The sequence below is a fragment of the Patella vulgata genome, chromosome 5 (assembly GCF_932274485.2).
Source record: "Patella vulgata chromosome 5, xgPatVulg1.2, whole genome shotgun sequence".
Classification (NCBI taxonomy): Eukaryota; Metazoa; Mollusca; class Gastropoda; family Patellidae; genus Patella; species Patella vulgata.
In genome coordinates this window covers 32011892-32038702 of record NC_065883.2, presented here as the reverse complement: position 1 = coordinate 32038702, position 26811 = coordinate 32011892, and the positions used below count along the sequence as shown (strand labels likewise).

At 33.9% G+C, this 26811-nt stretch overlaps 1 protein-coding gene across 1 annotated transcript in view; it reads right to left on the bottom strand.

Annotated features, from left to right (window-relative positions):
- The window catches only part of LOC126822278 (methionine synthase), a 49708-nt gene extending 22905 nt beyond the window's left edge, over window positions 1-26803 (bottom strand). The window contains exons 1-20 of the mRNA XM_050551064.2: window positions 26714-26803; window positions 25394-25593; window positions 23364-23453; window positions 22905-22974; window positions 22070-22162; window positions 20810-20916; window positions 20505-20564; window positions 10476-10570; window positions 9864-9964; window positions 8996-9057; window positions 8729-8796; window positions 7118-7197; window positions 6673-6785; window positions 6015-6155; window positions 4530-4715; window positions 3094-3273; window positions 2403-2519; window positions 2043-2183; window positions 1159-1251; window positions 462-560 (exon numbers count right to left, since the gene is read on the bottom strand). Of these exons, the coding sequence (XP_050407021.2) occupies window positions 462-560; window positions 1159-1251; window positions 2043-2183; window positions 2403-2519; window positions 3094-3273; window positions 4530-4715; window positions 6015-6155; window positions 6673-6785; window positions 7118-7197; window positions 8729-8796; window positions 8996-9057; window positions 9864-9964; window positions 10476-10570; window positions 20505-20564; window positions 20810-20916; window positions 22070-22162; window positions 22905-22974; window positions 23364-23453; window positions 25394-25593; window positions 26714-26738 (2121 nt within the window). The 5' untranslated portion in view covers window positions 26739-26803. The remainder of the gene's footprint in view (window positions 1-461; window positions 561-1158; window positions 1252-2042; window positions 2184-2402; window positions 2520-3093; window positions 3274-4529; window positions 4716-6014; window positions 6156-6672; window positions 6786-7117; window positions 7198-8728; window positions 8797-8995; window positions 9058-9863; window positions 9965-10475; window positions 10571-20504; window positions 20565-20809; window positions 20917-22069; window positions 22163-22904; window positions 22975-23363; window positions 23454-25393; window positions 25594-26713) is intronic.
- Window positions 26804-26811: the final 8 nt, after the last annotated feature.

Below are 26811 nucleotides of genomic sequence, written 5' to 3'. Positions count from 1 at the left end.
GTCGAATTGATCCTCTCTCTACTGGATGATCAATATTGTAAGTCATGATTTAATTTGTCAATATGTTGTAATACTCCAGTTTCTTCTTTTTGGAAGAAAGGGGGATGTCGTATTGATCCTCTCTCTACTGGATGATCAATATTGTAAGTCATGTGAGACGGGAGTTATCTGCCCCTGTCGACTCTTCACTGTAATATATAGATTGAAGTTAATAAAAACAGACACACATACTCCGGAGTGTGCTTGCTTGAAGTACGAACATGTCTTGTGTTAATATATAGGGGGGTTTGAGATATGAACATGACCGTCCATCCACGTGCTGATATATAGAAGGCATCTAGAAGGTAGTGATCCCAACACAACAATATCTTCAAATCATTTCAAACAAAGAAAATTATGGATAGAATTTAATTTTATTGAATTTTTTAATTATAAACCATTTTGATTTCTAATTTACTTACATCCATGAGAGGTCCTTCTATAACATGAAGAGGTCGCGGATATTTATCAAAACTCGTTCTTGCTTCTTTCGTATCTTCAACAATATATTTATCAATGCCCTGTAAAAATCATACAAATGGTTTTAAAATTGATAAATTAACTTCCTGTTTTCTCTATCAAAACATCGGTGGGGTTGGGGTAGGTACCATAGAAATATTATTTCAACAAAATTTCCAAATTTCTGCCTTAACCATGCCTCAACATTACCCAGGTGGAGCTGAGAAAACTGGACACAAGTACAAATTAGATAATTTTTGGTGATTTTAAATGATTTTTACGAATTTTTAAACAAAGATTTGATATTAAAGAAATGTGAAAGAAATTAGTGCTAAATAAACAAGATACAATGTTACCCGGGATTACAGTGATACTGCCTCAGGGGATTTTAGCTGAGGCAGTTGCAACAGTATGGAAAAGTCTGAATTAGCATCTTTTATGTGCCTTGGTCCCCCCCCCCCCAAACGGCACCAACAAATTTCATATGAACATCTATGAATACTCACCATTCAAGCAACTTATCTACAAAATTTGGTTGGAACCCATTTTATTGGTCACTTGGATTTATTTTGAAAGGCAGTGGACAACAATTAATAATTAGCCGACTAGTGTAAACTCTTATATAGATATATAGTTCAAAAATATAGGTACATATTTCACCTTGATAAGAGAGTATTTCAATCTTTCTTCTACAGTGGTTTTTCTCCACTCTTCATCATCGGACTGGACTTTTTTAGCATCTTTACCATTTTTCTACAGTACAAATTTCAAAGATTATTGATTCAAATGAAACAACAAGTTAATTTATAGGGGAGTTTCATTCACAGTGACAATTCAAGTATACTAAAATTCTGAAAGAATTCTCAAAATCTCATGAACAGCAACAATAAACACTAGAACATTGAGAAAGGATCAAATTTGAAGGTTGCAAACATACAAAATGTGTGTAACACATATTTTCTCTTATTGTTACTGAATAACATGGTTTCTTCTTTTACACAAAATTAGGACCGCAATTATGACCAAAAATGGAAAGTTTATTGATTATTTTCCTTTTTTGGAATTCTTCTGTTTTTTTCCCCTAACTGATCGTTTTTATTGTGGTAAAAATCTTACAATAAAATGGTAAAAGATGATTAGCCATTACAGATTGATGAAATTGTAAGGAATATGTGCATACTCCAAAGTATAACATAGCTTGTAATCTAAAGATAATAGAAATATTTTCATTCAAAAAAAAGAATTGCCCCTTCAATTTCTTCAGAATCCAATTCTTGCTTGTTCATTTGAAACCAACAAGCAATATTTTGCTTGTGTGTTTTCAAATGAAATTCCATCCCTGATTGAGTGACAAAGCACATGCCAACTGACAATGGAAATATATCCACCAATTGCACAGGCCTTGATTGTGTTTCTGCTATTCTGAAAGCTCTGGACTAACAATTAGATTTGCTCTATAGGAAATGTCTGTATGCTTTGAAACAGTACACGTATTTAAAACAATATTTTCAGTTGAAAAAATGAATTACATAACATTATGATACCTGAGCATATTGTAAAAGTTTTTCGGTTCCATCTGGATCTTTATTCCACAATATATTCTCTAACAGTTGTAATAACTCTGGTTTAATATCATCATAGACTGGTAAACATCCAGCATTTATAATACCCATATCCATTCCAGCCTGAAATTACCCAACATAGCAAACAATACAATATAAATCAGCACATTATTTTTGTAAATAAATATTATTTCATGAAATTGCTCAATATACTCAAATACTGTATTTTTGTTTTGAATTAAAAGAATCAATATAATTTACTTTGATAAAAGACTAAAAAAAAAGAATTATCTACAAATAAATTCTAAAAACTGTAAAACTAATATTGTCCTCTAAAATTACCTTGATGGCATGATAGAGAAATACACTATGCATCGGTTCTCTTACAGAATCCATACCACGGAATGAAAATGAGAAATTAGACACACCTCCACTCACTCTAGCTCCTGGTAATTTAGCCTTAAAAATATCAATACAAATAACATCAATTAATTATCAAATATCTTATTATCTCTGGGGGCAGGTTATCACAAAAGGCAAATTTTTCCAAACAAACATAATTCCTTATTACAATTTTTATATTGTATTTTTCTACTACCTGGCCACGCTGAAGTGTAATCATTCAATCTGAAACTCAAAATGAAGCAATTCGAAAACTGAGAGTCATCTATTTGTGACAATTCCTAACAGATTCAGAATAGCTAAAGAGAACTGCTGGCTATTTCTATAAATACTCTATACATCAATGTTTAACAACACATTGAATTCAAGACAGAGAGAGAAATAGGGTTTTATGTCCACTCAACACAAACCAGGCCATTTCTGGACTAATAATAATATAAGATAAATTTTACTTCAATAATTCGCTTGAGTGTATGGGTCTTTAGCAGTGGGAGGCAACCCTATTCCGTGTCACATACAAGCTTGGGACCAAAACAATGACAGACCTTAGGATCTAAAGCACATGTGTTGGACAACTCGACTACACACACACCGCAACATTATAATAAAGAATAAATTATAATATAATAACCTTGATAAGTTTACAAGCTTCTATAAATGTTATACCATATGTATTATGTTCTTCTATACCAGTAGCAATAGTTAATATATTAGGATCAAATATAATATCATTAGGATTAAATCCTACTTTATCCACCAGTATATTGTACGATCTCTCACAAATACTGAACTTTCTTTCTGTGTCTGTAGCCTGCAGTGGAAAAATATGACATGAAATGAAATGAAACAAGCCAACAGTGAGGCTGATGTCCCCCGCCGAAAAAAAATAATAAATAGATGACACATATTAATTAATTGCACGTTTATATTTTCAAAAGTATCGAGCAATCAAACTCCTTATCAACTATACACTAAGTTTCATCACTCTCTATCAGATAGAATCAAAGTCAAAGAAATTGCATAGCTCTGCTTAGCTTTAGCGGGAAATGTTAATCATTGAACTCAGTCAAGACGTTCACCTAATGAACATCAACATCAAGTTCAAACATTCTACCTCAATTAAAAGCAGAGTTGTTATGTAACAAAATCTTGACCACTCAAATTGCTTATCGCTCCTTAATGTTAGCAGAAAATTCTCATCAAACCTAGTCAAGGTAATGATATAATGAATATATACTCAAGAGTTTCATAGCTACCACTTAATTAGAACTAAAGTTATCGTGCCCAAAAGCATCAACCAATCAAATTGCTTATCTCTGCTTATTGTAAACAGACAATGTTCATCATCCAACTCCATCAAGGCATTCACCAAATGAACACCTACACCAAGTTTTAACATTTTACTTCAATTAGAAGGAGAGTTATTGTGTTAAAAAGTCTTGAGTAATCAAATTGCTTATCGCTCTGCCTAACCTTTCTTTGAAAGGCGGGGGACAATTAAGATTTTATCTACAACATATCTAACCGATTCTACATCATTCTAGTTAGAATACTTCTGATTGAACTTCCCAACAAGCTAATTAAACTTATAAAATATAAAAGCTAGTCATCGATTAAAAAACAAAATGGAATCCATCAAGTCATTTTATAAGAACATTTAACTACATCTACTGTTCAAGATATTAATTAAAATTGTGAAAGTAGACGTCAATAACACACACTTCCAGTATCAGTCTCATGTGTTACTTCTCAACCTAAACAAATCTCCCACATTTCAGCTAATATTCATTGACATCAATCTTACAAATACAAAATGATTTCCCTAAAATTAAATGTTTTAATTTTTATCCACTTGCGGTGATCTGATAAAGTGCATGCTCGATCGACAGTATGGAACATTATGATTTAACCGATTTGCAAACATATTATAGTGATTGGTTGATTTATTATCATATTCAGTTGGCACATGCTTTGTCTTCCACAATTCTTGTGTTTACATCTTTTAAGGTATTGAAAGAATTTTAATTCCGGAATGCTCAAAAGAAGTGTCCCAATAGAAAAACCTACCTGACCCTCTTCATCAAAAGCCATTACAACTGTAGCAGCACCAAATTTTTTTATTTGTTCAGCTTTTCTAATAAAATCTTGTTCTCCTTCCTTTAAACTAATACTATTAACAATGCATTTACCCTGGGTACATTTTAAACCTGCTTCTATTACAGCAAAATTAGATGAATCTATACATAAGGGCACCTAAAAAATATGAAAGCAATAAACAATATTGGTTAATAAAAAGACAGTTTAAAAGATATGTAATTAATGTTAACTTAATAGAAATTAAGCAGTTTGTTACTTTTGCTGAGTACTGATAATTATCAGGATGATTCAGAGTCCTTGTGCAATGAAATGAAAAGGAATGCAGATAAACATCTTCCTTATCATTTTATTTATTATTTATGGTGACGTCCATTACTACGGGTCAAAGAATGGAGGATGTAATGTTTTGATGGAACTGTGCATACTGACATACAAATTTCAAGGTGACACAAAGATCTAACTATATAGCAAACAGCAGCAGCCCATAGGTAATCTTAACTACTGTTTCAATGAAGAAGATATTTATAGGGTGACCCACCATAAATAAATATCTCCAAATATCTCGACAATTACGCCACAATATTTATATATATGCCAAGCCTCAAATCAGTTTCACACAATTATAGTCACTAAATAAACGATTATGTTGTACTGAATAAGCTATGACCATTAATCATCTATAAATAATAGACTGAAAACTGGTTCCAAGTGTCGTCCATAACATCCAGACACTTTTGAGTAAAAGATAGGTTACGTGCCCTTGTTTTGAAATTAGTCTCGCTTAACCAGTCTATCGACCATTCTACGTCTGATTGACAGGTCGGGATAATCAAGACTACTTTTTTACGAAACATAACAGAAAGCTAGAACAAGGAAATTGAATTTAGAAATAAGCACTTTAGACAACTCAACAATTGTTTTAAGAAACTTGTAAAAGTAAAATGAAACTACTGCTAGTATCATGTTCCTGCTAAAGAAAGTGATTCAGAGATAGTATTTGTACTAAACCAAAAGAAGCCGCTCTTAATGGTACAGTTAATGATAAAGCAATTTAAAAAATAAAACAAACGTAATTTCTAAAGCTGCTGTAATAACCAAGACGCTAAATTTTACTGCTATTCAAAATCGTCAACAATAGATTTTTTACAGCTGTAATAGTTGATATATTTGTAGAGAATTGCACGTGCGGTGGCTATTTATCAACTCAAAGAGAGTGCGGGGTAGTCAGAAATCAGTTCAAGACACGCAACTGAAGCATGCACATTTAGCCGTGTCGAGACCAACTTTCTCTAGAGTGCACGGGTCACCCTAATATTTAGTTTTAGTACTGTACAGATAGCTAGTCACAAATCCTTTCACAAATCCTTTCCTGACCTTTGAGTATTCATCAACGATATTTCCGAAAATTTCTGAAACATCTCTCAGTATTGAAATATTAACTACATCATATGTTACCTTGGCAATGTCTGGTTCACTAGATATAAGATTAATAAATTTAGTCATGGCAGCTACTCCATCTAATAAACCTTCATCCATATTAATATCTAATACCTGAGCTCCATTTTCAACCTGTAATTTAGCAATACTCAATGCTTCCTGGAAATAAACAAATAATGCAATTATTATCAAAATAGAGCAATCAGCATAAAATAACTGCTATGAAACAAACAAATTTCCTCATATTTACTGGACTATATATTATGGACTATGGTCTGTGGAACAGGAACCAAGCATGACGTCACAGCCGCAACCTTGGAATGGAGACGTCATAACAAAAAAAGAAGTCTGTCAATCAATGCCCAATTGTATAAGGAACAACCATGCCAATTTCATGTTAAGCATACTTGAATTGACGACAGAGCCTTTAGCTTAATTTGAAGAGTGTTGAGGCCCAAGAAGAACAAAAAACAAACCATGTCAAGATTAAGTTTAAACTCTGTCACCTGTCCTGGTATGTGATAACATCACATTACATAACATTATTAATGTCTACTTTAGGAGAAAAAAAATCCATTGTACAGAACAATGTATAACAGGAAGAGCATCATTGTATTAAGACAAAGAGCACATTACAATAATATAGTCTACATTAATAAAGTAAATGTGCTGATACCTCATAGTTCCCAGTTTTAATCAAACGACAGAACTTTCTAGATCCTGCCACATTACACCTTTCACCGATATTTACAAATATAGCAAACTTTCCTATAGCCATTGGCTCTAGTCCTGTAAGATAAAATTCATTAGATAAAAGTACATCTAATCTAAAATTATAATTGTGTCCTTCCCTACATAAATTCCAATATGTTAAAGCTGCTGATAGTCATTTGAGGGATGTTGAATGCCTTGCAAATTACATTATTGTGAAAGTAGAATCTCTAAATCCAAAAATGGTTTTCTGATGAGTGGTAAAATAACACTTGAAAGGGATTATCAATTATCTTAGAATGATTAAACTAAGATCATGGTTAAGTCTTGGTTAATTCATTGCTTTATTGTTTGTGTTAGTAGTATTCATATTAGCTATATAATGAAATAAACTGAATATGAATAATTACCAGATAACATCAAACAGTCTTTATTGAGATCTTTAGGAGGTTCACGTGGTGCAAATTCTTTAACAGCATCAGCTATAGCCCTGTAAAATATTTATATGTAGTATATCAAAACCTGCTTTGATATTCATTCATAAGACTTTAGAAAAAACCTCGACAAAAAACTCTGGTTATTTTCTTCAGTCTTAGTCTCATGCTTTATCCTACACTTAAAAAGCAAAACTAAATTGAAATGATACTCCTTGGATCCCAAGGGTCTTTATTCTTAGTCTATGTCTAAGTCTTTCAGAAATAATTTTAATCTGATAATCAAAACCAATATTCCAATTCGTGAAGCATATTAAGCATTTTGTTCTCATTTTGGAGGCAAAATAAAATTAGAACAATACAATGTACATCCAAAATGATTACATATTTGTAATCTACGCAAAAAGTCACTCTAAATAGACTAGTTTGAGGAGTATATTTTAAAATCAATGTGAAAAGTCAACAGTTCTGATAATAGCCATTAAAACTTCATCACCGCATAGATTTCCAGTCCAGTGCCAATTAAAAATATAAGCCATCAAATACACAAGATGGACTTTAATGTATGTTATAGCAGGGTAAATGAAGTTTCATTATCAACCTTTTTCAGAATTTTTACCTCTGTCCAATTATGGCCAAAATTGAAGGTGAAAATAGGTATATTTTCTACGTTTTCAGTGTGCGTTGAATTTCGAGACTGCATATTTTTAAAAGTATACATTCCATCAACTCAGAATCTTTCGTAAATTGATAAAAGTCAAACTGGCATTAACTAAGCCTATCTTGGAGTTTGTGTATACAATAGTGACTTTGCCAGAGGCTGTCGAAATCCTGAAAACAAGAGTGAATAGTTCATTTGTTCCACATTTTGCCACATGGTGGCGCGAAAAGTAAGCATTGGTAGGGTGCCCCTACAGCGAAGATTTTCCTTACAGAAACCTGAACTCCACACAGGGAATATGCACGCTTCAGTATATATATATATATATATTTTGGAGTAATTGTCAAGATATTTGGAGATATTTATCTATCGTGGGGCACACAAGAATTGGACATTGAGTGTGATGCTAAATTCGTAATCTACACCAAAAGTTGTCTTAGATTACAAAGTTAGAGAGTTCTACTCCTATTAGAAATACGAGTTTAAAGCACCTGAAATCTTGAAAAAAATTACTGAATTTATGATTCATTTCAGCACCCTGATTTCAAATGACCACATCTCAGCGAGTTTTTGACCTAGAGAGGTAAAATTTTGGATTTGTTAGTTTAAGGCCATATACTATAACATATATTTTTTATAATCTTTTGGGACGGGGTCTTGTTCCCACCATTGGTCCAGTTAAAATTGGCAATGAACTGGATAGACCGGAAGCCATTCTCCCTCAACATGAAGTGCAATTATATATAAAAATGTCTAAAATATTATTCACAATCATAATATGTCACATTTGACTGGTTTCATTGTTTATGAACATATGATCACTTCGAGATAATCAGCTGATATGCCAAATATTGCTATGTAACACACAGAATTGAGTTATACTTTACTATAAAAGGGTAAAAGATGCAACAAGGTAAAAAAATTACTTGATATGAGCTGGTGTTGTTCCACAACATCCTCCAACAATATTAACTAAACCATCCCGAGCAAATTCCTGAAAATATACCAGAAGATAAATGCAAATAATTGAATACAAACTTCCAATTAAAAAATTGTCAGAAATAAATCAAAACAGTATAAACCTTAATAAATAGACTATTGATTACAGGTTAATGACTACAAATAGAGATATAAAATTAGTCAGACCTATCATAATAGTTGTGTCTATATAAATAATACCAATTTGTTCATACCCTTATTTGATTGGCTGTTTGAGCAGGAGTTTCATCATAGTCACCGAAGGTGTTTGGTAAACCTGAACAAAAAGTTAAAATAATTATGATACTAAAAGGTATTCTGTCATTACCCAGTTTTCAGTCAAAGGAATTGCCAAAAATAGTGGGGCAGTAATGATTCTTAATTTTGATACCTCTCCTCCATAGGACTAGCAGAACAATCCCACAAAGTTGGAAAAGAAGTATCAAAAACTCTGACCTGTAGAGAATTAATATGGTTTTAGTTAGGGCTGTATGATATTCTCGATATAGTTATTTATCGCGATATGGTATTTTCAGACCCAACGATGCAGTGAAAAACGGCTACGGACACTGTGCAAGCTAGTGTTTTCAACATTTAACAATTCTCAAAACATTAGTTTTATTATAGTTTATTGCCGTCGGCTAATTTCCACTGCTGTATAGTGTATTTATGATCTATTTTTATGATAATTTTTTTCGATATTTGAAGTTTTTGGCGATAGTCTATAAACTACTATATCGACGATTTTTGGCCAAATGATACGTAGTTGGGTCTGAAAATACCATATCGCGATAAATGACTATATCGAGAATATCGTACAGCCCTAGTGACAGGAGCAATTTTGATAGGATTCCTCTTTATGACTAGCCATATAAGTGCTGAGAAATTTCAAAAACTTTGACCTCTAAAGGTTTGCAACAAATGTGAACACAGCAAGAATTGGGGGTATATAAAAGTAAAAAATATTGGTAAAATTCTAATAATTTCTGGAAGAAATAAATGATACTTTCCAATAGGAATTGACAATCAAAATAATTTTGGTATAAAAATAACAGGTATATAAAGGGTTGTAGTTTTATTTACCTGCATTAGGATAACATATTGTGTATGCTGTAGTATTTAAACTTATAGCTTCTATAAATGGCCTCATTTCACTTGCTCCTAATGCACAGTTTAAACCCAAGCTGTGAAAAATAAAAATAAGTATAACATTCATTCATACATTAGTCAAGGAATTTTTCATAAATAAATGAAATTTTACAGAATATATATTAAATTTACAACCCTTTTCCATTGTTAAATGTGGGGTCACGGTGGCTAAGTGGGTAAGATGCTGGCTCGCTAGCCTGGTGGTCAGGTGTTCGACCCCTGCATTGGCCTTGAAAGTTCATCCCGATTTTCCGGCGTGGTCCCCCCTTGCCAGTGATGCAGGACAGAGGGCCTGACAAGGACAGCTGTCTAGTCATTCGGATGGGACGAAAACCCGAAATCTTGTGTACACATTGGCGTGCACGTAAAAGATCTCTTGACAGTTGGAATTCGATATAAGAGTAGGCCGTAGTGCCGCTGTCCGGGCAAAATTTCCCTCTTAGCACACTGTATGGTGTATGCCGGTCTTCATTAGCCCAGTTTGAAGCAGAACTATTTCCATTGTGAAATAGAATACATATTGAAATTTATAATATAGAAACCTACCACATTGGATCAGCATGGGAAACACTGATTAGAAAAGCTTCAGTTGTTTGACCTGATAATGTTCGACCACTTTTATCAACAATTGTTCCAGATACCTACAAATCATTATAGCAATAGTCAGAAAATTTAACAAGTATACTTCTAAGGCTTGGGAATTATTAAATTTGTATTTTCTGTCCTAATCTGTCAAGATGATTCAACACATAGAACATAGTTTTAAAGCAATAGTTGCATATTTTCTAAGAAAATCAAAACATAATTATTTCTGTATCTATTCCTTGATAGGTTGTCAAACACTATAACACAATCATAGGGATCATTCTATCTCTTAAAATAATAATAACACGGGAAATGATAGCAAAATCACCTCGCTTGTTTCTATAAACACTCTATGGAATTAGCAAAGCTCAAAATTGATGTTTTAAATTGAAAATATTCATATTTGCCAGTTTCTTAACTGACAATAGTGAATTATAGGATTAACTTTAATAAGGTAAGACTGTGTATAGAATCCATGAGTTTTAAAGCTGAACTCCGATTACAAAACTACAGAAATAATTAAATAAAAAAAAATTAACACCTTAAATAATCGCCATACTTGTTTTCATTTAAGTTGTAGAACAATCATGGACGATTGTACGGCGTACAAAAACAAGAGGCAGGCCAGGCCCACACCCAGTTCATGCCTTGTCAACCACACTGTCCACATCCAGCTAGCAATATTTCAGCTGACTGATTGACGTTTTTTCACTATCAGTTTACTGAAAATATTATTGCTACACAATTATTATGTCTGATCAGGTACATATTATTTTACTAATTAGACGAAATAAGTAAACCACGGTGTACTTTTGCTCTAAACAATATTGCAGACCTACCCTTTCCATCACCTGCAATGGTGTGGTAAAGTTGATAGATTGAACCTGCTTAGTTCGGGAAAATAGATTTCTTGATTGACAACACGATAAGGTTTAAATAAGTTTATATAATCCACAAACGACACATGATACAGTTTAAAACAATTAAATGAAACGCGTAAGCGCGTAGTCGATGTTGGTCGATCTAGATGTATTTCAATTCACCATAACCATTAAACACCATTTCTGTTGGTACTACACATAACTATAACACAAAATACATTTATGCTCGACAAGTTGGCCCTGAAAATACAATAGTTGCCATTATCCATATATTCGTAACCAACAGTTCTATTGGCTACACATCCTACAATTTTTACCTTACAGTATTTGAATTACATATATAATTATATATCAAACACTCATGAAACTCACAGTCCACTTGCAGTCATCTATTACAAGAAAGTTAAATTAAATAGCTTACCCATTTGTGGAAAAGAGCCGGTATTGACCTTCACTAAATCTGTAACATGTGGTACTGATGCATGCGTGTAATTTAGTTTTATCCCAGCTAAACTTCTGAATAACCAACCAGGACAAAGAATTACTAATCACCTGATAAACAATATTTCAGAAAGAGACCACCTTCAGAACTATAAAGAGTCCAACGAGTTATCCTTTCAACTATACCAAAAAATATTAAAAGTAAACCCATATAAGAACTAAGACATTTCAACCACTAAAATAAAACACCATAATCCGGACAATACAATTCCAGACCCATACAACTGAAAATCCATCCCCCAAAACATTTTAATGAATTTACATTATCTCACAACCAAAACTATAAACTCACTTATTAAAAACTTCCAACAATCAAGACACTGATCAGGACATTCTTCACCAACATTAATTGACAGAGTCCCAAAATATGACCCTGTTACATACTTCCCCCCACCGTAAAAATGACGTCCCGTCATTTACTTACCAGTAATTAACGACAACAATGCCGTACTAACCTCTGGAGCCATTTTGCTTAAAGAACCTGAAAGATGTAATGAATGAATATAGTTAGCTTTCTCATACCAATCTGACGGATTATTAATTTGAGCCATAACAAAATCACCACTCTGCATCCATTGAGGTTGGTTACATGTTCGGCGAGGTCTTGTTTCAATAGATACATCTGCCGGTAGAGGACTTGGATTATTATCTACGGCGTCACCTGAAACATTAACTTCAATTGATTTTACCTCAGTATTTTCATTACTTACAGATGCGTCATTAGATGCCCCATGAAATATCTCGGTATTGTGATCCCCCTCAACAATATCCTCGATAATTTCATGATCACCTTCCCCTCCTCCCGTAAGAATAACCTCCGGGTAATTCTCATTTACAGGATCATTGGCTTCCACATAACTAAATTCTTCATCAGAACTTGAATCTAATTCAACACATTTTTCCGCAGCTACTTTAGACTCAATTACTATTTTTCGCTTTCTCGGTTTTGGAGTCGGAAAATACACGGGTTCAACGCTATTGATTGATAACAAATTATTTCGATGTAAAGTACGCGATCGTCCACGCCCAGACTCTGGTCTGACCACAAAAACAGGAATTTCCAAATTAGGTTGATCCTCAACAATGTAAACGCCAGGTTCCCATCGATCAGCTAATTTGTGTTTTCCCTGAAACGCTAAAGTACGTACTAAAACACGATCACCAATATCAAGACGAATACCTTTAACTTTCCGATCATATTTTGTCTTCTGTTTTTCTTTACAATTCTCTGATGATTTAATCGCTAATTCATAAGAACGTTGTAACCGTTCCTTTAACGCTTTTACATACGAATGTAATGACACATTAGACACTTCTCGACTCACTCCAAACGCTAAATCTATTGGAAGACGAGGGTGGCGTCCAAACATTAAATAGAAAGGTGAAAATCCAGTGGTTTCATGTCGTGTGCAATTATATGCATGTACAAGAGGTGCTACTTGTATTTTCCAATCATTTTTCTTCTCCGGCGTAAGTGTACCCAGCATATTCAAAAGTGTCCGATTAAATCTTTCACACTGCCCATTACCCATCGGGTGATAAGCTGTGGTGCGGGATTTATCCATACCTACTAAACTACATAATTCTTTAATAATTTTACTCTCAAAATTAGCTCCTTGATCAGAATGTATCCGACTTGGTAAACCATAATGAACTATAAAATTATTGAAAAATACTTCAGCCGTTGTGCGAGCTGTCATATTCCGTGTAGGTATTGCTTGAGCATATTTTGTGAACAGATCTGTAATAACTAGAATATACTGATAATTACCTTTAGATGGTTCTAGTGTTAGAAAATCCATCGCAACAACTTCAAGGGGGTGAGTAGTTTCTATATTCACCAAAGGGGCTCGGATATTTGTAGGAGATTTTCGTCTCAAACAACGTTCACAATTCTTGATCCAAAGTTCAACATCACTTGCCATACCAGGCCAATAAAATCGTTCCCTCATTAATACCATAGTTCTATCTCTACCCATGTGACCAAGATCATCGTGAAGAGCCTGAAATGCTAATTTCCTATAATGACCTGGAAGTACGAGTTGTTCAATTATCTCCCCTTCATGTTCCACAGATCGATATAAAACTCCCTGTTTCAGCTTTAAGTGTTCTAAACGACGACATAATACTTGGACCTCTTTGTTGAACTCCTTGTCAAATGGCTTTATTCCCGACCTTAAATATTTAAGAATAGACAATATAGAGGCATCTTTTGCTTGTTCCTTTCTCCAATCACGTGGTGTCATACCATTTAGACCTAAATTTACCTCCGGCACTAATTCTGGTGATATACTTAAACATTCGGCATAATTACTCGGCTGAATAGAATTACAAATTACATGTACCTGTTCATGTGAAATATATTCCGATTCTTTATGTAATCTTGACAATAAATCGGCGTCCAAATTATTTTTCCCGGGTCTGTATTTTATTTCAAAATCATACGCAGAAAGAGCGGCGAGCCATCTATGACCTGTTGCATCTAATTTAGCGGAAGTCAAAATATAGGTTAATGGATTATTGTCGGTATACACCACAAACTTGTTCCCATACAAATAATCATGAAACTTTTCTGTAACGGCCCATTTTAACCCTAAAAATTCCAATTTATGAGCAGAATAATTTTGTTCCGATTTATTCACACTTCTGCTCGCGTAAGCCACAACTTTCAATAAATTATCTCGTTTCTGATAAAGAACTGCACCCAGACCAGTTTGACAAGCGTCAATATGTAAAACGAATGGTAACGTATAGTCACAGCTTGTAAGAATTGGAGAACTACACAAATGATCCTTTAATTCACAGAATGCATTTTCCTGCTCAATATCCCACTTCCACTTGACGGAAACATTACTTTTATTTTTCTTACCCGTTGTGGGCATCAAAATAGATAAAGGTTTTGATATTTTCGAAAAATCTTTCACAAAACGACGATAATAACCAGCAAATCCAAGAAATTTTCTTACCTCGACAGAATTCAATGGGCGTGGCCATTTTTGGATCACCTCAATTTTCTCTGGATCTGGTTCAATACCCGCTTCGGAGATAACATGTCCAACATAGTTTACACGTCTTTTAAAGAAACTACATTTATCAGGTGCTAATTTTAAATTACACTGACGTAAACGCTCTAAAACCTTATTTAAGCGCTGTAGATGCTCCTCGAATGAATCTGCAAAAATAATCAAATCATCAATATACACTACACATATCGTCAAATGAAGATCTCCTAAGCAATCTTCTAAAAGCCTCTGAAACGTCGCGGGAGAATTACAAAGACCAAAAGGAAGTCTGTTATACTCATAAAAACCAAGCGGACCAATTGTGAAAGCGGTACGCTCCTTATGTTCTTCGGCAACTTCGACCTGGTAATATCCGGACTTCATATCTAACTTTGAATAAAATTTGTTACCTGCTAAATGATCCAATAACTCATCAATTCTGGGAAGAGCGTACGAATCCTTGATCGTTCTATTATTCAATTGTCTGAAATCAGTGCACATGCGTAATTTACCGTTCTTTCTACGACAAAGTACCACGTTTGATGCCCATGGACTATGTGAATTTCTTATAACACCACATGCTAACAACTGCTTTAAATGATCTTTTACTTCAGTAAACATCGATGGAGGTATACGGCGGTGCCGTTGCTTAAACGGTTGTTCATCTATAAGTTCAATTCTGTGTTGTACTCTGGATGTATGTCCCAAGTCCAGATCATTATGTGCGAAAATATCGTCAAAACTTAACAACAGGTTCTTACCTTGAATTATCTCTTCCTCTGATAAATCGCTTTCGTCAATTTCTACTTTATTTAAGACCGAGGCATTGGATCCATCTGAAGTAACTTCGTTATCTTCAATATTTACCGGCTGTAGTTCACACACAATAGCTTTGGGTGAAATAACAATAGTATTTGTAGACACATTTGAAACGTTAACTGAAATATAATCTGTATTATTGTAATCATACATCATTATGGATGGAGAAACATCTAAATCAGATGAAATACTGGAACGTTGACATGGGTGTACCATCACCGACACCTTCGGGTATCGTAACTTTTTATCAACATAACATGGTAACGTTATACGAGAATTTGGACGAACTAGTATCCTATTGACTGAGGCACTTTTCACTATTCCTAAACTGAAATCTCGTTTGACTAATTCTTTTTCTGATAAATCCATACTACGAAAAGATAAATACCAAGAAGTGGTTAATTTCGCTTTTTGGAGAAAAGATTTCCCATGTTCATCTTTACATTGTTTCATCAGAAGAGTCAATACATTTGTTCCAAGTAAAACCGGAACCAATGAATTATATCTACTCACCGGAACTACTAATAAAATACAAGTTATTGTTTCATCTGTCAATTCTGAAAACTGTAAATCTGCTTCAATATATCCTTTATACGGCAATGGTTTACCATCAGCACATTCTATATCCAACATAGTTTGAAGCGGTTGTAAAGGTAAATGTTTTAATTTAGAATTATATAACTCTTCACTTACAGTAGACACAGTTGATCCAGTATCTAAAAGTGCAGTACAACAATTTCCCTCAACTTTAACATTGGCTTCATTAGGTTCACCAACTACAAAATTCGATTTCAACGTCGCTCTGGGAAGTCTCTGCGTGGAGTACCCCAGGGCGCTTCCCTTGGCCTGAGGTTGTGAACGTTTAAAGAACGATTCTGGTTAAATGCTGCTCTGCAACCCAACCTAATATGACCGTACTGACCACAAGCCCAACACTTGGGTCCCGGTCCTTGACTACTACGCCGATTATCCCGGTTATTACTACTAAAATTATTTGACATCTCACCTCTTGAATCATTTCCTTGTGACTGCCATCGTGGAACCTTAGGTCTGTCAACTTTATAAGCTAATTGCGAAACTTGATCCTTCAATCCACTAACTTGTGAAGAAATACTGTGAACTATCCCTTTAAGTTCCTGAAATTCAGAATTAGAAGACTTTGTATGTATCATGTTAAAAGGATTTGGCTTCGAAGTAGCGGTACTCGCTGATAAGTTTCGTTGGTTAACATCATGCTCTATACGGCGAAGTTGAACACGTAGTGTGTCGAAACTTGTTGATTTATCATATTTGTGAGCAGACAAATCACGTAAGTGTGGCAACAATCCACGCCAAAATACATTCCTTAATGTCTCATCGGATTCTTTAGGATCTGGACTACCCTCTCGAGTTACTCTTGCGAATATATCTTCTAACCGGCATGCCCAATCTGTAACCGTTTCAGATGGATATTGTTTAGCACTGTAAAAGAGTCCGATTAAAGATTCTGCTTCTTCACATGTACCGTAAACACTATGCAATTTGGCTAAGACAGTTTTAACATCAACATGCGGACCTAACCGCATTATAACCTTACCGGCCTCCCCTTTAAGTGATCGGCGAATAGCCAACAGTATTACATGGTTATCATATACACCTTCTGAAATTAAACAATCTACTTCGTATCTCCAAAGGTCGTAACTAACTTCACCTTTTCCTGGTTCACCATAAAACATTGACAACTTCGGCATCGGATTAACTGGTGGTCTTGATTTAGTAGACGACTCTGTTTCATCATCCGATTTAACCGGCCACTTACCTTTAGATTTCAAAACATCTTCCATCCACTCAGCAACGTCATCTTCAGTCTTACCTATACGCTTTGGAAAAAGACCCAACTTTCTTAGTGTGTTACCCAAGACCACAACTTCTTCCTCCGACATATTCAAACCAATCAACTGACCAAACTACTCTAAACTCTACATAAAAAAAACTCCACTGTTGATAAAATAAAGACAATACAAGTTATAGTGTTACTGGGATAACTGTTATATATTTTAGTATAATGCAATGTGTATTGAATGATGTTCTAAGATTATCAATAGTTACGGAATTTTATGCCCTAACTTATTTAAACTTGACCTATTTATTTATTAGTGCTGTCAACATCCATACTTACAACCATACATACCAGGTTTACCGACACTAAAAATAAATGAAAACAAACAAATTAACACTAAATTAATCAAATTAACACTAAATTAATCAATAGTTCATAATATTAATGTTCAATATTCACTGTTACACAGTTCCAATCTTCATCCAGAATCTGTTATAATTTCAGTTCCAGTGGTTAAACACTGTCACAAAGTCACGAGAATTCAAGCTTGATGATAATGTGCATATAAATTTGAATGTCAGTAATTAAACGCCATCGGATTCACTTTAAAGTCTAACGATAAGTTAATTGAAAACTAAACAGTTCAACTTGTTACTGGTACAACCAAGAAAATCTACTCCTCCCTGGGGGCTCCATTATTGCAGACCTACCCTTTCCATCACCTGCAATGGTGTGGTAAAGTTGATAGATTGAACCTGCTTAGTTCGGGAAAATAGATTTCTTGATTGACAACACGATAAGGTTTAAATAAGTTTATATAATCCACAAACGACACATGATACAGTTTAAAACAATTAAATGAAACGCGTAAGCGCGTAGTCGATGTTGGTCGATCTAGATGTATTTCAATTCACCATAACCATTAAACACCATTTCTGTTGGTACTACACATAACTATAACACAAAATACATTTATGCTCGACAAGTTGGCCCTGAAAATACAATAGTTGCCATTATCCATATATTCGTAACCAACAGTTCTATTGGCTACACATCCTACAATTTTTACCTTACAGTATTTGAATTACATATATAATTATATATCAAACACTCATGAAACTCACAGTCCACTTGCAGTCATCTATTACAAGAAAGTTAAATTAAATAGCTTACCCATTTGTGGAAAAGAGCCGGTATTGACCTTCACTAAATCTGTAACATGTGGTACTGATGCATGCGTGTAATTTAGTTTTATCCCAGCTAAACTTCTGAATAACCAACCAGGACAAAGAATTACTAATCACCTGATAAACAATATTTCAGAAAGAGACCACCTTCAGAACTATAAAGAGTCCAACGAGTTATCCTTTCAACTATACCAAAAAATATTAAAAGTAAACCCATATAAGAACTAAGACATTTCAACCACTAAAATAAAACACCATAATCCGGACAATACAATTCCAGACCCATACAACTGAAAATCCATCCCCCAAAACATTTTAATGAATTTACATTATCTCACAACCAAAACTATAAACTCACTTATTAAAAACTTCCAACAATCAAGACACTGATCAGGACATTCTTCACCAACATTAATTGACAGAGTCCCAAAATATGACCCTGTTACAACAATATGAGAAAAACTGACTTACCCCAAACAATAACAAATCTACCAACACAAACAATTTTTTTCTTATTTCTTGAATGTTTTGTACAACAGCGTGGAAACACCAAATAATTTCTAGTATTATAAAGTCTAGTATTATTGTTCCAAAATATATCCAAAGCAGCAATAAAACTGTTGTTCTCTCCACCAAAGAAGTATGTTTTCACTTCAAAATATTCACCATCTTGTGAAGTAGTTATGTCCCTTGATGTTATGTCAACAACATAGAATTTGGTGGTGTTGTTGGTAGATTTGTTATTGTTTGTGGTAAGGCAGTTGTTTCTTATTTTTAGAGCAAAAGTACACAGTGGTTTACTTATTTCGTCTAATTAGTAAAATAATATGTACCTGATCAGATATAATAATTAGGTAGCAATAATACTTTCAGTAAACTGTTAGTGAAAAAACGCCAATCAGTCAGCTGAAATATTGCTAGCTGGATGTGGACAGTGTGGTTGACAAGGCGTGAACTGGATGTGGGCGTGGCCTGCCTCTTGTTTTTGTACGCCGTACCATCGTCCATGATTGTTCTACAACTTGAAAACAAGTATGGCGATTATTTAGTGTGTTAATTTTTTTTATTTGATTGTTTATGTAGTTTTGTAAGTTCAGCTTTAAGGCTTTATTTTAACATATTTTAAACATATGACTTTAAAAAATGCAACTACTGCTTTAAACAACTTAGATCTTCCTAACTGATATAGAAATTTATTTGGTAGTAATGTCTTAAACTATTCAATCAATAGATTCTGAATACATAAACAAACTGAATCCAATATATATACCATTTATAAAAGCTGGGATGGAAGTTTTAACCAATAATATCTGAGATAGTTAGTTGTGTTTATTTTTTTCGACATAAAAACTGAAAGTAAATATGTTACAATTCTTGCAATTTATTAATTAAAAGCATAATGCAGTTGAATGCCAATCAACATTTTCCGTATTTAAAATTAATGAAAATAAGGACTGGAATAAATGTTCTTTAGATATCATTATCTTGATGTTTCATGGATAGAAATGAGTTATCATTCAAACACTGACAGACAATTAATGGCTAATAAAGATGACAACATGAAATCAATAGAAATGTGAACTTCATGGCCATAGCTTCCATTAAGATCAATTGGTCTATTTTGTTAAGACTACTTTTCACTGTGATTATGGCAGGTTACTAATATCATTAAATTTGTGTTACCAAAGTAAATTGAACAGAAAATGTCACAATAACCTCGACTTTTAAGAGCTATATTGATAGTGTATCAGCAATAATTCTCCTAAGTCTGACATACTTACAAATATTGGACACTTCTTGTTTGTTTCAGAAAATAAAACTTGAATGGCATACAAAGCAGCCTAAAATAAAAACATAACGTATTCATGAACCTTGCTTGATTTCACTCAGAAATAGTATTCATTCATCATCATGTACGCTATACGAAATCTCTCAATTTCAGTTTAGAAAAACAATTAATTCCCATTAAACAAATTAATGCTTGGTGAATGGATCTAGAATTGTCTCTTTTTTTAACTAAACAAAGATGCAATTAATACACATTTTCTATAGTATATTGCTATGAATACAAATCTTTATTCTTTACCTTGGCATTAGCTGTATCAAATATGGTTTCAACCAATAATACATCTGCTCCACCTTCTAGCAGACCTTTAGCTTGTTCTAAATAAGCTTCTACCAATTCATCAAATGCTAAAATAAAATATTTATTGGCATCAAATCATAGTCTATGAAACTTGCATATGTTTCTTTTTATAAATTATCAGTAGCTAAGTACATTTTGTAAGAGATGGATAGAGAACAAGCTAAAAACTAAAGTGATTTTTCGTACAATCAGGGGCCATAATCCAGAAAATTATTATCTAAAATGTGCAAATATCGAAAGTGACTGAGATCTTTGGGATATAAAGATATATTACAAGTTTCATCAAAATCGGATAAAAATTGTGGAATCTAGAGGGTCTACAACATTCGAATTCCATACTTTTACCCACTCTGTGTACAAAGAGCGACCATTCTGTTGGTTAGTTTCATTTCAATTTTCCCGAAATTCAAAGTCAACCTTCATTATGGTGGAATGGTGATATAATTAAATGTTTTTTAAAATCGGATGAAAATTGCGACCTCCAGAGAATCCACAAGCTAAAAAACATGATTTTTCATACAATCAGGGGCCATAATCCAGGAAGTTAATAGTCTGATATACGCAAATATCGACAGGAACCAAGATCTTTGGGTTATAAACATAAATTTCAAGTTTTATCAAAATCGGATAAAAATGTGACATCTAGAGGGCCCACAACCTTGGTATTACATACTTTTACACCATTTATGTACAGTTTTGGTTCGATTTTCACGATATTCGAACTCAACAAACATTATGGTTAACAGTGATATATTTGAACGATTTTTTTAAATCGGATAATAATTGTGACCTCTTGAGGGACCACAAGCTAAAATGTGATTTTTCTTACAATCAGGTGCCATAATTCAGGAAATTATGATTCGATATGCACTAATATCGAAAGGAACCAAGATCTTTGGTTTATAAACATGCATATCAAGTTTCATCAAAATCAGATGAAAATTGTGACCTCTAGAATGTCCACCAGCTGAAAACGTGATTTTTCGTACAATCAGGGGCTATAATCCATGAAGTTATTGTCCGATACATGCCAGTATCGAAAGGAACAAAGATCTTTGGGAGATAGACCTATATTTCAAGTTTCGTCAAAATCAGATAAAAATCACCTGTAGAGTGTCCACAAACAAATTGTGGACGGACAGGGACAACAGCATAATACGTCCACATGAAAATGTGGGCATATAAAAATCAATTGCTTACTAATATTCCTAAATTCTGGTTTCTCCACAGATGGAGAAATTGAAAGAGTTCTATTAGTTGGTCCCATAGCACCTGCAACATATCTCTTGATTCCTGAAAGCATATTAAAATATCATTTAAATGCATTTTTCAAATTACATGTACACATATTCCTTAGTCAAATATGTTACAAGATAATGAACATCAGCATTCTAATTGGTCACGCACTTGCATCTGTTAATCTGTTCAAGATATGTCTTGGTTTAAACGGGAGCCATGGTGGCTCAGTTTGCTCCGGTATTAGCCGAGAAAGTTTCTAAAGATTTTTTTTGCATGGTTTCCCCTTGTCATCGATGCAAGATGGACGGCCTCACAGTTGGTTTGACAAGTGGCTACTTGTTCGGGTGTGATGAAAAATGAGATTCCATGTACACATTGGCATGCGCATAAGAGCCCTTGACAGTTGGAATTCGAAATAAGAGTAGGCCGTAGTGCCACTGTCCGGACAAAATATCTATTATATATCTATCATAGCAGACTGTATGGTATATGCCCTTCTTCATTAGGCCAGTCGATGTAGAAAAGTAGGATGTTAAACCACATTGCATTTCAATTCTTGGGTTAAAATGTGACAATATCAATGATAATGTTTAATGATATTTGATTAATGATTCTAAAAAAAGATGAGAATTGTATTTCTCAAATCAACAGTTTGGGGAAAACAGAGCAATCACTCAAGGTCAACAAGTGTTTTTAAGGACTTTATTTTAAGTATTTATGGGGAACATAACCAGTCAATTTGTTCATATCCTTGGCCAATAGAATAATTTCATAATTCCATTATTTGTTTACCCACCTGTTGCTTTTGTAACATCATCTGCAGCTCGTTTAGCTATTTTAGCAGACTCTACATTTAGTCTATAAACCTATCAAATCAAGGTCAAAACATAAAATAAAAATAAATTTACATGATATGACTCTTGTCTCTCAATGGTACATATAAACATCAATACTATCAACTAATAATATTTATTTTAGTGCAAAATATTTGGTATTTATCAAAATGATTGTGTACAGTATTTCTAATTAATCACATAAAATAAAATTTGGAAATAGCATCAGGAGCCTAAAATATATTTAATCCAAATTATATGTCAGATAATGCTATCGTGCTTGACTACTTGTTTTTTCCCTCCTATAGGTCCATTGTAGAAAACAGCATGTCAATTCCTGTTTTATCTATCATACCACATACAGACAGACACAGTTTAGACTTGGAAGTATGGTCAGTAACCATTCTCAACCTTAGATTTACCTGGTCTTCCATTCCATAATCAGACTGAGCTATGCGTGTCCCACTAAATGTGTTAGTTTCTGCAAAATCTGCTCCTGCTTCATAATAGTCCTGGGGGATGAAAAAAGTAAATTGCACATTAAAGAAAGGCAAAAACAATGAAATGAAATGTACTGAGGTGAAATGAAAACAAACCACTAATCTGATGGCAAGTGCCGGCATGATATAATGCAGCTGAAATGTGATTTTTGGCAAGATTGTAGGCTAATCATTTACTGACACACTAAAATCAACTAAAAACCCATGGAGGCAATAACAACTTTATTATACAGGCACAAGGCGTAAAACCTCTAGAAGCCACACAGGCTATGCAACGCTTGTTGGAGGCTTCTCCACTCTTGTTACAATGCTGCTTTGGTTCTCATACTATTTTGAATTAACACAATGACACATATTCTCAGTGTTCATGTGTCATATATCTTTGCTTCTTCCACAAGGAATTGTACTGATCTAGCTTTTCAAAAGCCTCATTTTATACCTCATGGTGATTTGGGATTTTCCACATCCCCATGCTGTCAAATTTAATTTTTTGTGTTTGAGGGAGTTAATCAATGGTGAATTCATTCCCATAATATTTTATCGCTGTGATCTGATGTTGTTGCAAGAATAAAGTGTATCAATCTCTCAAACAGGATCTACTATCATAACCTTAATACTATAACTGAATCAACTTTGATTAATATTGATGGAAATGAAATTACTCCTATTAACTCTGTTCGCAATATTGGTGCATATTTTGATAGTAAAATGACCATGTCTTATCACGTGAAAAATATTTGTAAATCCTGCTACTTTAATATCCATAATATTGGCAAAATTCGCAAATTCCTTTTCTCTGATTCAACTAAAACTCTTGTTCATGCTTTTATTACTTCAAGACTTGATACTTTTAACTCACTTTTATCCGGCTTACCTAATAAATTAATATACAAATTACAAAAAGTTCAGAACACCGCTGCGCGACTTATTACCCTCACAAAAAGGCATGATCATATTACTCCCATACTTAAACAACTTCACTGGCTACCCATTCCATATCGTATTCAATTTAAGATTCTTTTAACTGTTTATAAACGTTTTTATGGCTTAGCCCCATCTTATTTATGTCATTTAATTGAAAAACAAACAAATGCTCGTAGTCTCCGTAGTTCAAATGACATTTATCGTCTCAAGCCAAGATCTGCTAGAATGGTTACATATGGTGAAAGATCCTTTTCATTTTTAGCCCCAAACCTGTGGAATGATTTAAAACCATCTGGTACTGATACTGATATTCGTTCCTGCCACTTGGTACAATCATTTAAATGTGCTCTTAAAAACTTACTTATTCAAAAAAGCTTTTACTTAGATATATATTATTTTATTATATTGCATCTTTTTATAGTCTTTTAGGGTTTTTTTTTTATTTGGTTTTTTTTTGGGGGGGGGGGGTGTTTTACTGGTATATGATTGTACTCATTGTTTTGTAAAGCGCTTCTGAACACCGTTGGTGAAACTAGCGCTATATAAATGTTTAATAATAATAATAATAATATCATCGATTTATAAAAGTGTTGTGTTTTCATTGAGTCGCGGTATTGATATTTAATAATTGTACTGAACAAATATTATATACAGGCTAATTTCAATGTTGTCACTTATATTTGAGCAGAAGTGCAAATCTGAAAAAGGGGAGGGTATAAGTATAACTGATTAACTGATGGGTACCATAGGCCAGAGCCCAAAGGAAAATTGGCAGTGAATAACCACCATGGCCTCTTACCCCTCCACTACCCACTCTCTTCCCTACATCCAGCTATGCCACTGGTGTCATTACCAGCTACAACTAGTTTGCATCTGTCATCAAATTGTCATGTGTCCTGAGTGGCCACACTTCATGACCTGTCTTGCAATGTTAGAAGTCACCCTATCCCTCAATAAAATTTGGAAACATAACAAAGAAAAAAAGAAATATATAAATAATAAAGAAGACGCTTTGGGTTAGGAAATACCTTATGAATGTTGTATATAAGATCAGGTTTTGTAAGAGAAAGGATATCGTTATTTCCTTTCAAATTTTTAGGATGATTTTTAAATTCTTCACCAATGAAATCTTCTTCTTCTAATTTCTGTTGTTGAATCATTGTTCCCATACCACCATCAAATACCATAATTCTTTTCTTGATGGTGGATATTATTTCACTTTCCATATCTGCAGGTAAAAAAGTAATAAAAGTGACTGATTAATATTTGAAAAATACTGTTAGCTTATTATTATCGGGTAAATATCAACCAATAATTTTAGCTACACTGGATCAAATATATTGGTAAATGTCTAGTTTATCATTGATTTCCACACCTGCTCACTAAGTGGTTTTTCCCTACGTTGGACGAGAAAGTAGATCCTCAGAATTCATCAGTGGTGTGGAGTGGTGGGCCTGACAAAAAATTAAGCCTCAATTCAATCATTCGAATTGGGGTTGGTTTGGCTGGGGAGGAAACCAATGTCCAACGTGTAAACTGCATGGCATATTATGCATGTATTCATTAATCCAGTTGGTGCAGAAAAGAAGTCCTACCATCTGTAAAAATTAAAAGATTTTGCAAATGGGTTTTTTTCTTCTGATACCAGTACTCAATCAAATTACTAGAATTTGTTTCTTTCCAGAAAACAAATGAAAAGAAATGAAATGAAATGGGGTTTAACATCCTACTGTTCTCCTCCGAACTGGGCTAATGAAGATGGGCATACGCCATACTATGTGCTATGAGGGAAATTTTGCCTGGACAGCGGCACTATGGCCTACTCTTATATCGAATTCCAACTGTCAAGGGATCTTTTACGTGCACGCCAATGTATACACGGGAGCTTAATTGGTTTTTCGTAACCATCCGAATGAGCTGTCCTTGTTAGGCCCTCCGTCCTGCATCACTGACATGGGGGAACCACGTTGGAAAATCTGGATCATGGATGAACTTTTTCGGCCAATGTAGGCTTCGAACTGCAGGCTAGCGAGCCAGCATCTTACCCACCTAGCCACGGTGAAACCCTCCAGAAAAAAAAAATGCCTAACAAAAAGATGGATGGAGACAAAATCTAGTCCCCTCTGGTTTTACCTGCAACTGTCATAGGCCTAATAATGGAATAATAGCAGCCGCAACAGAACAGTACGTCAGTAGGAGGACGTTAAACCCCATTTCATTTCATTTAGCAGCCGCAATTTATAATCTTAATTTTACTTAAATTATTTTGCTGAACCAGTGCTTTGGATTCCAAATTGGAAATAGTTAGAGCTTAATACACAAATTAAAAAAAAAAAAAAAATTTCTACCCGAACTTTTACTATTTAACATCATTTTCGTCAGTAGTTTTAATATTACAGTCAAAAACCGTTGCTTTGGAAGTTATCGTTCTATTTCCTACAGAACA